This window comes from Talpa europaea, assembly GCF_964194135.1.
Source record: "Talpa europaea genome assembly, chromosome: 9".
Classification (NCBI taxonomy): Eukaryota; Metazoa; Chordata; class Mammalia; order Eulipotyphla; family Talpidae; genus Talpa; species Talpa europaea.
Genome location: NC_140076.1, coordinates 76,490,618 through 76,502,746, shown reverse-complemented (window position 1 = coordinate 76,502,746; position 12,129 = coordinate 76,490,618). Strand labels below are relative to the sequence as shown.

General features: G+C 46.7%; 1 protein-coding gene across 1 annotated transcript in view; it reads right to left on the bottom strand.

The window, feature by feature from the left end:
* Nucleotides 1-9,170: 9,170 nt before the first annotated feature.
* The window catches only part of IQGAP3 (IQ motif containing GTPase activating protein 3), a gene marked incomplete at its 3' end in the record, with an annotated part of 37,256 nt that continues 34,297 nt past the window's right edge, over nt 9,171-12,129 (bottom strand). The window contains exons 34-38 of the mRNA XM_084242931.1: nt 11,742-11,954; nt 10,782-10,948; nt 10,426-10,527; nt 9,866-9,974; nt 9,171-9,284 (exon numbers count right to left, since the gene is read on the bottom strand). Coding sequence (XP_084099057.1) covers nt 9,171-9,284; nt 9,866-9,974; nt 10,426-10,527; nt 10,782-10,948; nt 11,742-11,954 — 705 coding nt within the window. The remainder of the gene's footprint in view (nt 9,285-9,865; nt 9,975-10,425; nt 10,528-10,781; nt 10,949-11,741; nt 11,955-12,129) is intronic.

The window sequence follows — 12,129 nt, the reverse complement described above, 5'->3', positions numbered from 1 at the left end:
AAGGAAAAGGAAAATAAGCCAAACTGCGGTAAGCCTTTTATCGTGCAAGGGTTTAATAGATGGGTATTTCTGGAGAATGTTGCATCATGCATCTGAATTTCATAAAAGCATTTTATTAGGTTGATTATACCATATTTTAAACAAGATACAGAAATGTGGATAGTTTTTTTTTTCTGTTTTATTGAGATACTTGACATATAACATTGTTTGAGGTGCAAGATGTGATGATTGGATGAAATGGTTACCACAATGGGATGAGTTAACACCTCCCTCTGCACACAGCATTGGCTGTGTGTGTGTGTGGTGTGAACACTGAAGATTTACTTCATTTCACTCCAGTCAGCATGCTGTATGTTAGAGTCCCAGAACTCACTCCTGGTGTAACTGGAGGTTTGTGCCCTTTGACTGACACTCCCCACACCTCTCCCCTGCTGTGGACAGCATTATTCATTCCCCTGATAGGTTTTTATTGAGTACCTACTGGGTGTCAATTAAAGAGCTCTACCCAGAACATCTTGTTAATACCTTTGAGTCAGCTTTGGGGGACATCTCTAGAAGTCCCATTCATTGCCTCATCCCGCTCAGCACTTTTATCTGGAAAGAGAAAAGGCAGGCTTGTCAAAAAGGTGGCATCTTAGTGTAATAAGACTTCCATATATTAGCTAAAAATAGTAATAATGTTCAGCTTCACGCTTCCAGTTATCTATTACTCTGTAGCAACCTGTCAGCCGTGGGTTAAGACTTAGTGTCTGGAAGCAGCAGGAACATTGCTATCACCGTGTGTCTGGGCTTGACCGAGCTCAGTGAGTGGGTTCTCCCTAGGCTTCTCTCGGGTGGTTGCAGGCCACACCTCAACGACTTCCTCCTGTGTCTAGGCGTCAGTTAGAACTTCGGTGGGAGGCCAGCTGGACACCTGCACTTGACTCCTCCAGGTGGCTGCAGCTGCCATCCAGCATGGCAGCAGCTTCCCAGAGCAATCATCCCAACAGAACCAGCTGGAAGCCCTATTGTTTTTTATGACCTAGTTTTAGAAGTCACACAACCTCGCTTGTCGCTATGGTTATAGGCCTGCTCTGATTCAAGGGAAAGGAACCTGGATGCCGCCTGTAGATGGAAGACATGCCAATGACATGCTAGGAAGAGCATGGGGGATGGGAGATTTTGTTAAGGCCATCATTGAAAGAACCACATGTTACTTCACTAATTATCAAAGAAATGAAAATTAAACAGCAAAGCTTACATTTTTCAAAATAAACAATTGACTCAGTTAACAGAGTCAAAGCCCAATCCTTGTGTATCAGGCCAGATGGGCTAAGCTCAGTGCTGGTGATAACTACCCTGCCCCCCAACAAATCTCAGCACTTCAACATAGTCGGAGCCTCAGTGGCAGACCGTGTCTGTCTCTCCAGGGAACTACCAGCCGGTGACTCAGCTCATGACACATGTCACACACAGGTTAGTAGGGGAGGCTCTGCCCCGTACAGTCGCTCAGGGACTGAGGCTGATGGAGGCAACACCATCTCATAGCTGCACCATCTGGAGCAGATACCACATTGGGGAAAGAAAGAACCGAGACGCACATGTGGGACTGCCTGAACCTGGAAGTGACACACTGCACTTCCTCTCACATTTCATTGGCGCAAACTAGTCCTAGTTCTGCCGAACTGCAAGGGGCTGGGAAATGGGTTTTGATGACTGTTGATGGCTTCTGACATACCTTGTATGTGACCTACAAGGCCACATATGGTCTGGCCTCCACCTTAACTCTCACACCTTTCTTCCAGATAGCCACCCAGCACCCCCTTCACCTCCTTCGGTCACCACTGAGGTGTCGCCTCCGCAATGAAGCCTCCCTGACCACAGAACTTAAAATTGGGGGCCAGCCCTCATTCCTCTCCTTCACCCCTTATGTCCCTTCCTTTTTTTCAAAGTACTCATTGCTTCTAACACACTGAGGTATCTGTCTTCCTGCCACGGTGACCACTCTCTGAGGACGTGGATCTATGTCTGCTTGTTTAATGATGCACCCCGAGGACCTCAAATAGTGTCTGGCACCAGAGGACACTTAATAAATATTTGTTGAACCATTGGAGTTTTAAATATACTTGCTGCTGGCAAGGTTGTGGTAAGACTAACACTCCCATGCCCTCTTAGTGGGACTATAAATGGTGCAACACAGCTTTAAATAAACTTTTAATTTTGGAATAATATAAAATTTACAAAAAAGTTGCAAAGACAGTACAGAAAGTTCCTTCTACCCCTCGCCCAAGTCCCCAAAGGCTAACAATCTTCCATGTCCATGGTACCTTTGACAAAGTGAAGAAACAGTAGAACCATACTGCTATTAACTAAATTCCAGACTTTATTGATTCCACCAGTTTTCCTGTTAATGTCTTCTTTTTCTGTTCCAGGATCCAGTCCAAGGCGCCATATTGCATTTGGCAATCCACATTTGCTAAATGTGTATGTTCCTTGCTGAGAAAGGGACCCTCTGGCCACACTGGTGGAAAGACAACAGTGAGGTTTCACAAGCCCCAGCAAGGGCGGGTGTATGTTCATTGCCAGCATTAGAACAGGCTTCTTTCTGGACCCGGGATGACTGACTCTAGTAGGATGTTTCAGCTTTCCCTCGTTTTCTATGCCCTCTCTCTTTCTGTTATTTGGTATGTATCTTCTGGAGGGCCTTAGCCCAATGTAAGATGATCCTTTATAAAGGGCACACCCTTTGATATAGCAGCTTCCCTTCTAGAAATACAGTTCAAGAAAATAAACATGGGCACAAGGATTTTGGTACAAGGATGAACCAGGAAAGAATCTTTGTAAAGAACAAAGCATGGGGTTGAGGAGCTTAGCAAGCAGGGATTTGTTGGGAGATGCTGAGTAGCACTCTGGGTTGTGAGAGGAGTGAGGAGATTTGATCTGGGAAAGATGACTCCCTGACTCCTCTGGGTATCCCAGTGCCAGAAACTGGTGACTGTCTTTCTGGGGTGCTGCCAGTTGGTGACTCAGCTCCAACTGGCTTCCCTTCCTGGGTGCTGCCCTCAGAATTTATATTCCCACATCAGAGAGGAAGGGAGTCTGATGTGTTAACCCCACTAGTCACATGGAAGGAGGGAGGACCTTTTCCCTAAAGGAAGAGATCCAGAAAGAGCAACCCCAGCACATGACTACCACCAAGAATTTCTTTTATGTGTCAAATCTGAAGCAATCTAAATGGTTATTTTATATAGGACAGATTAAGTAAATGGATACATTCCATTTACTATGAAGATATGTCTTCTGGGCCTCCCTGGTAGCACAAGGGCTTAAGCATAGCACTGTGAAGCTATCGGCAGCCTCTGCAGCAGGGCGCAGCAGACCACTCCTGTCTCGCCTGCTGCTCCCCTTAGCAGTGTATTTCAGTAAATCCGCCTATTCTGCTCCCCACTCTGTCTCTGGTGAATCCTCTCACCCCTTGCACCTCTGGCCCAGCTCTTGTATGCATAAATAAATCTTTAAAAAATATTTTCTAAATTTTCTATAATAAATATGCATTACACTCAGCAAAAACCAACATATATTTAAAAGTTCATACTCTTTGACCTAGTAATTTCTATTCTAGCATTCTAAGGAGATAAGAAATGTAAATAAAGATCTTGTACACAAAGATATCCACTACAGAATTATTTATAATAGTGAACACAGAAAACAGGTGGCTCAATATTGTAGGATTGTTACATATATTAGATATGTGGGCAGTATAATAGACATTAAGAGTGTTTCAGAAGAAATTTTGAATTCATAGAATGATGTTTCTCTTGGCTAAATGAACAAAGGAGAACCAAAGTTGGGTATACAGTGTGATATCAGCTATGTCTATCTAGTTTAATTCAACAATGCTAATGCATTCATAGGTCACACTCCTAAAAGTATGTCTTCTAGAACAGTTACTTTCAAATGGTAGTAGAGGAAGATTTAAAAAATTTCTAACCTGGGGCCTCCCTGGTTAAAATCTCAGCTCTATCTATCAAGCTATCGCCAGCCACTGTGGCATGAGTTGGATCCCCAGCCAGGGAGCAACCCACATGGCACAGCAGAACTCTCCTGTCTCACCCATTGCTCCCCTCAGCAGTGTATTTCAGTTGATCTGTCTGTTCCATTCCCCCACTCTGGTGAATCCTCTCACCCCCCCCCCAATTCTGGCCTGCACTGGGGTGTATGTATAAATAAAACTATATATTCCTGTATGTATAAATAAAACTATATATTAAAATTTTTTTTTCTAACCTATTTGGGACTGATATTTTCTTAAAATACAATAAAACCTAGTTACCAGAAAAATGAGACCCCTATAAAATCTAAAATTGATTTTTTTATTATTAGATTCAAGGATAAAATTACTGGAGCTGGCCATAATTTTCTGCTTGTTTTCAATCTCTGCAGCGCTCTGGTAGCTGACCAGGAATAGCTTGCGGTGCCTACTTTTGAGACACGCTCAAGGGACGGAGACACCACTCCATGTGCTCACACATCAGCTCTACCACCAGTGCGTTCTTTCTTTTTCATAAGAATGGCAAGCTTCATTGTAATAACAGCACAGAAAGATACTTCTCATTCCTACTCCCCAAAGGTGATCGCTGCCAAGTTTCTTGAGCCTATTTCAAACAGCTTATACCACTGACAGCTTTACATGTCAGTACCCACAGACCTAGTCATCATTTTTTGTTTTTTGGTTTTTTTTTAGTCATCGTTTTAATTGTCTGCATCATGTTTCATGTGTGGGCTGCTCTACTATGATCATTGCAATCAATACTGCAACACATACTCCAGAGCTCCTAGCCCCCAATCCAGGTGTAAATGTAGGAGAAATTCCTTGCTGGGCATGTGCACTGTCATTGAAAAAAATAACTTTGTTGAAATGCAACTCAACATACCCTGAAATTCACTCTTTTATACAATTAAGTGGTTTTGACTATATTTGCAGAGCTGTGCAATAACCACTATTTAATTACAGAACATTTCCATCGCTCCAAAAAGTAACCCAATGCCCATGAGCAGTTACTCCATACCCTCCTTTTCCCTGATCCTGACAGACACTACTTTCTGTTCTTATGGATTTGTCTATTCTGGACATTTCATTATCAATGAAATCACATGATATGATCTTTTGCTACTGGTTTGTTTTTTTTTAAAGACTTGTTTTTATTTATGCATAAGATTTGGGGTGCAGGCCGGAAGTGTGGGTGGTGGTGGTAAAGGGATCCATCAGAGACGGAGTGGGGGACAGAATAGGCAGACTGACTGAAATACACTGCTGAGGGGAGCAGCAGGTGAGGCAGGAGAGGTCTGCTGCGCCATGTGGGTAGCTCCATAGCCAGAGATCAAACTCATGTCATAGTGGCTGGTGATAGCTTGATAGCACTGAGACTTAAATAACCCCTGCGCCACCAGGGTGGCCCCTTGTGACTGGCTTCTTTCCATTCTTCCATGTGGTAGTATGTATCAGTGCTTCATTTCTTTTGGTGGCTGAAAAATATTTCATTATATGGACATGTGTGGCCTTTTGTTTATTCATCATTTGACGGACATTTGGATTATTTCTACTTTTGGGCTATTAATGAGGAGGATGATTTGAACACTTGTGTACACATTTCTCTATGGACATAGGCTTTCAATTTTCTTGGGTATATACTGAGAATTGCTGCATTATATGGTAACTGTTTAACATTTTGAGGAACTGCCAAATTGTTTTCTAAGGTGGCTTCATCATTTTACAATTTCTCTAGCAATAAGAAAGTTGTGATTTCTCCACACCTGTCTGCTTACTTTAGCATTCCTAGTGGAGGTGAATTGATTTGCATTTAGCTAATGACTAATGATGTTGAGCATCTTCTCATGTGCTTATTAGCCATTTATATATCTTCTTTGGAGACATGACTATTCAAATTTTTAGTCGGTTTGTCTTTTTGAGTTGTAAGAGTTCTTTATACAATTTGCAAATATCTTCTATTCTGAGTTGTCTTTTCATTTCCTTGAAGGGGTCCTTTAAAGTACAAGTTTTTAACTTTGATGAAGTCTTATTTTTTCTTTTGTTGCTTGTGCTTTTGGTGTCCTAAGAAACCATTGCCTAATTCATGAAAACTCCTATCTGTGTTTTCTTCTGAGTTTTATAGTTGTAGTTCTTACATTATTTTTGGCATAGAAGAATTGGAGTATAGGCCAGAGGTGAGAGGGTGAGAGGACTCACCAGAGACAGAGTGGGGAGCAGAACAGGCAGATGTACTGAAATACACTGCTGAGGGGAGCAGCGGGTGAGACAGGAGAGGTGTGCTGTGCCATGTGGGTCAGCTCCCTGGCCAGGAATCAATCTCAGGCCTTAGTGGTGATAGAGCTGAGACTTAACCCCTAGAATATCAGGGAGGCCCCAGTTCTTACTTCTAATGTTTAAATTTTGTAGATGGTGTGGGGTTAGGGTCCAAATGAATTCTTTTGTAGGTGGGTCTCCATTTATCCCAGCACCATTTGCTGAAAAGACTACTCTTTCATTGAATTATCCCGCACTTATATTTTTGGTAATTCTTGGTAAATTTTGAACAATTGACAAATTGTCCTCCAAAGAAATAGCATTGGTGTACATTCCCATCCATAGGAGCTATGTATCTGTATCTGTGTATCTGTACATAGCATTGTACAGATACAATGCTATCTGTATCTCAGATTGGGCATTGAAGGTTAGCAAAGGACACTGATGAACTAAAGCCCATCAGAGACCATCACTAATGTGATGAAGTGGGGTGGGCTTGAAATAAAGTAGCAAAGAATGGGGGCTGAAGGAAATGGAATTTTTTCTCAAAGAAAAAGATGCAGGAGAATATGAACGCTGAGTAAATGGACCTGAGTTTAAAACTACCTTCTGCCCTTTATCAGCTGTGTGACCTTGGGCAATGTTCCAACCCTCTGAACCTGTTTCAGCTCTGTTACACAAAGATGGTGACCTCTTACCTTTGCAGAGTTGTGGGTCAATGTATGTAAATGGCTGAAATTGTGATTATGGGGGTACCACAATGGGATTGTGCGATTATGGGGTGCCATAACAGGATTGTGTTGGAGTCATCTGGTGAATGTGAGATTTTTTTTTCTTTTTTTGTTAAATTTTTTTAAAAGATTTATTTATTTATACATACAAGCACTGGGTACAGTCAGAAGCGTGGGAGGGTGAGAGAATTCACCAGAGCCAGAGCGGGAAGCAGAGCAGGCAGAAGGACCGAAGCACACTGCTGAGGGGAGCAGCGGGTGGCAGGAGAGGTCTGCGCGCCATGTGGGACCCTCCTCCGGTGGCTGGGGAGCAGCCGGGGATCGAACCGGCGCTGCAGAGGCTGCGGGCAGCTTCGCAACCCAGCGCTCAACCGCTGCGCCACCGGGGAGGCCCTTGAATGTGAGATTTTTAATGATGACTGCTCATGTGGAGAAAGTTGGATCCACTGTCACCCAGAGCAAGGCAGGACTTGAAGTCTTTGCTGTGACATGTTAAGGGGGGGAAGAGGATATGACTGAGATTGAATGTGACAGCAAGACAGATCCTGAGTGACAGAATGGAACGCAGTGCAGGAGGCAGGCTGAGCCAGGCAAACTTGTAGGTGGCTTGGGAGTTCAGGTGTGAGGCAGGTGTGTGTCTGTATTGTCCCCTTCCCACAGATTCCCTTCCCTGCTTCCTGAAAGCAGGGAGGGCCGGGGAGGGAGGGGCTTTCTTTATGGAAAGAGGATCTTAATCAGAATGTAGAACCTACAACACCGAAGGAGCTGCACTCAAGCACCTTAGGTGTTGTCAGTCACGGCTCAGGGAAAGAACCTGCTGGAAATGTGTGCAAAATGGGTGGGGTAGAACTCGGACTGGTTTCTCCTCCTCTTTGGCTTTAGTCTTCAGAGTGGCCGATAAAAGCAGAATCGAAACCTAAGCATTCCTTCCTCCTCTCCATCCCCTGGGGGAGGGAAGGGAGGAATAAAGGACACATCTCATTAAGCTTTTACGAGCTCAGGCAGGCAGAGTGGGCCTGCACGGAGGCAGGCACAGGCTGGAGAAGCAGCAGGAAGGACTCCTGGACTCTCAGGGAAAGTCTGTCCCAGAACTCGGAGGCCTGTTCTTCATGAAATGAAATAAGGGGTTAACAACTGATGTAGGGGTAACAGCTGCTTTATTGAAATAAAATCAGGGTAAAAGGGACAGGAAGTTGAGCAGCTGAGGACAAGAAAGAGAGATAAGATTGCAGGTCTGTCGGAGTTGCCTGGAAGAGTTGGTTCTCAGGCGCAAGAGCCCTGAGGGTGAAAGAGAAAAGCGGAAGACTACTCTTCATGAAGCTGAAATAGAGAGATCTTAAACATGAGTGGGGATCTTATTGCCCCTCACCCAAGGTGACTTTTAAGTACAAGTATAAAAGAGTGAGTGGCATGAATATTATTTTGAGGGGAGATGAGAACTCCTTCTCCAAGTTCAAAAAGATGGAACATCAAGATCATGACCAGGACTGCACAGTGCCCAGAGTGCAGGGGTTGGGGAGAGAATAAATACCCCAGTGACCCACATATAAAACAGACCATAAACAGAGGAATGGGGTTTGAGGTTAAGGAGGGTCATCCTGACATAGCAGTCATGGAGGACAATAGTGCCACAGTGCCAGTGGGCATTAACAAGTACTGCCCGTCCCTCCTGGGTGTGGACAAGGGCTGGAGCACAGCAGAGCAGTAGGGCTTCAGCTGGGCAGGAACATCCACAGCTGATATAGTGGGGGAGAAGGAAGAGTCCTGGCCTGGCTTTGGGGTTGCAGGGAAGGAAAGTGGAGGGAAATTAGACAGTGGGGTCACCACGGGAGGGCAGCCACAGGCATCAGAGCAGTAGCCTTCCTCAGCCCAAGGGCAGGCCCTGGCTTCATACCCGACCATCTGGCCCGAAAACCATGGGGTTCTGGGACTTAAAAGTCACACAGCCAGACTCTGGGGCAAGGCTCACCTTAGCCAATTAGAGACCCTGCCTGTAGTCAGGTAGACAGACTCCTTCCAGCTGGGGAAGGGGTGAGGCTCCTCAGTCCTGCCCAGTCCTGAGCTCTGGTTGTCTGAAGGGAAGCTGAGTAGTAAGTTAGTGTTCAGAAAAGCATCCAGTGAGGTAAGAGGAGCATGGGTAGCACCCACTGCCTCAGTCACTTCCGCAAGAATTTCTTATTGAGGAGGAAGATGAGAAGGTTAACATTGACCTTGGCCTTGTTGAAGAGTTTCATGACAGCCACACCCTCATACTGGAGCTGCAGGAGGTCCTAGGATAGAAAAGAGGGGTAAGGAAGGGAGACTGAGGGCTCCTCACTGCCAGCTTGGAGACTTCCTCACAGTGGCACTGGCCACTCCAGTGGGACATTGAAACCCCATTTTACAGATGGGGTGGGCAAACCAAGGCCAAGAGTGACTTGACCCAGTATCAATTCAAGCAGGGCCAGGGTTTGAAATCAGCTGCTGAACACTAGAGTAGGACTTAGGCCAGCTTCCTAACCTTCAGCCTCAGAGGCTATAAAATAGGGAAACGTCTCAGAGCTGCAGGGGGTTACTTGAGGGGAGATATAAAGTCCCTGATATGTGACTAGGCTTCAAATAGGAATCCCACTGACATCACCAGCCCACCAGTCTCTGATGCTTGGCAGTGGGGTCTCATGTCAGGGCAGGGGAACAGGCTTGGGCTGCACAAACCCTCACCCTTCTCTTCAGAAACAGGTGACACTGATGGTGGGGAACAGAGCTGATGTCACTGGAGGCCCAGGGAAGCAAGCTGGCCTCTGCATCGGGTGGCACCAAAAGCCCAGCAGGCATCAGTGCTCACATGATAGTGAAGATAGTATCCTCTCACCTGATAGTGAAGTTGAAATCGCTCCATGTCCACTCCCAGGAACTTGGCATTTACTTCAAACTTTCCTGCTTCGTCTCCAGGGGTGATATCAAAGATCACATTTCTGAAGCTATCGGGAATAAAATTCAAAATGGGAATCCATTGTCTCTCCCCAGGATCACAGCCTCACTCTCCCACACTCCGTTCCTCATCCTGGCAGAGCAGATGTTGCCCAGAGCCTAGGCTTCTCCTCTCTCACTTCTGGGGCACAGCTCTCTGTCACCCCCCACTTTTCCTTCTCACCATACCATAGCTCTTCTACCTGCCCACGCTACTCAGGTGTTCTCTCCTCCAGGAATCCTTCCGAGAGTCATTTGCTGGGTTGTTGGGAACTGCTAGACCACGTCCATGCCCTTAACTTTCTGTCTAGAGATGTCCTGTCTGTCCCCCATTCTAACAATTCCTCAGTCAGGGGCTGTGACCCTCTGGCTCTCCCTCCCTCACCTTCCCAATCCCCTCTAAAATCCTCCCCAGATTAGGGAACAAGAAGGGCTGGAGTACCGCCTTCTAAAGATACGTACTGAGAATTGGGAAGATCCTCGATTTCTATCAAGACACCCTTCTCCAGGAGCTGTGCAGCGGTGTAATGAAGGGATGGCTGCTTCTTCCTCTTTCCAGCGCTCCTGATTGAAAAAAGGCCCCAGAGAATTCATCTGACAAACTTCAACACCAACAACTCTAGTTCTATCTGGCTGGCAGGAAGATTAGACCCCAAGGGAGACTTCTCACTGCCAGGGGACAAAGGAGGGCCCTGGACTAGAGCCCAAGACTTGGGAGACCAGAGTTGGGAAGGGCTGTGCTGTGCTGGGCTTAGATGGCCCTTTCAAAGCTGGCAGACGGGGCAGCGGTCACAGGTGTAGGATGCAGGTGTGCCTACTTGGAGCTGGGGGCCAGGTGGTCCAGGCAGGCCCGGATGTACTGGCTGTAATAGTCGCCCTGCTCCTCATAGAAGGTGGTCTTGGTGCTCAGGCCCTGGAAAGTGGCTTGCAGCTTCACCAGCTCTGCCTTCCGCCGCTGCCGGTATCTGCGTTGGTTGTAGATGTCCTGGGGTTGGGGAGGGGAGAGATGGTCCATCTTGGTAGGAGAGTCTCAGGCCCTGACGCAGGCCCAAGAAGAACTCACTGTTATGCTCTTCAGGAAAATAAGGAGAGGAAGATTTCAAGGCCTTTTTTTTCCAAGCAGGATAATCTCAGGACTTCTGTCTCAAACCCACAAAGGATGTCTTTGGGACCTCTCCCTGCTGGGGAGTAACTGTTCAAGTCTCCTTTTTTAGTAAAAGAGAGTTAGAAGAATGTCCCCTTTCCTAATTTTAAGATCTTTCCTTCAAAAATGTCCCTTCAGGGCCTCCCCGGTGGCGCAGAGGTTGAGCGCTGGGTTGCGAAGCTGCCAGCGGCCTCTGCGGCACCGGTTCTATCCCCGGCTGCTCCCCGGCCACTGGAGGAGGGTCCCACATGGCGCGCAGACCTCTCCTGCTGCCCGCTGCTCCCCTCAGCAGTGTACTTCAGTCCTTCTGCCTGCTCTGCTCCCCGCTCTGGCTCTGGTGAATTCTCTCACCCTCCCGTGCTTCTGACTGTACCCAGTGCATGTATAAACAAAACAAACAAACAAATAAATAAATAATAAATAAATAAAAACATGCCTCTATAAAAAAAATAAAATAAAAAGACCCTTCAGCGGTCTTTTGATTTCCTCCTTGCTGGTGATAATTTGGGGGGGGGGGGAGGCGAGAACACTTAACCAGGGAGAGGCCTGCCCTTGGGGTGCTGACACTATATAGTGTGTGGGCATACACATGTTCATTGCCCACACACACACAATCCCAGGCACAGGTGAGTACCTTGGCCAGTTCATCCACCAGCCCCTGGTAGCCGTCGCTGGCACTGACCAGCCCAAGGCCCTCCAGCCGGCGCAGGTTCCTTCGCACCCGCCGCTGCTTCTCTGCCAGTGGCAAGAGGAAGTGAGCTGTCAGCGAGTGGTATCGTCGAAGCGGCTCTGGAGTCTGGGCCTCACAGGCCTCACGTCTGCACATCAGTCGCTTGTGGGCAGCTTCCTGGGGGGCAGAGATGCAGGAGAACTGCCCCAAAGCCAGAGCAGGTCCTGGGACCACCAAACAAAGGGAAACCCGAGCACTTCCTGGTGTTGTCAGATGCCCCCTGAGCCCAGCTTCCAGCAGGGTTGGGGTGGAATGGGTCATGAAGAACATCAAAGTGTAACATCAGAGCAGC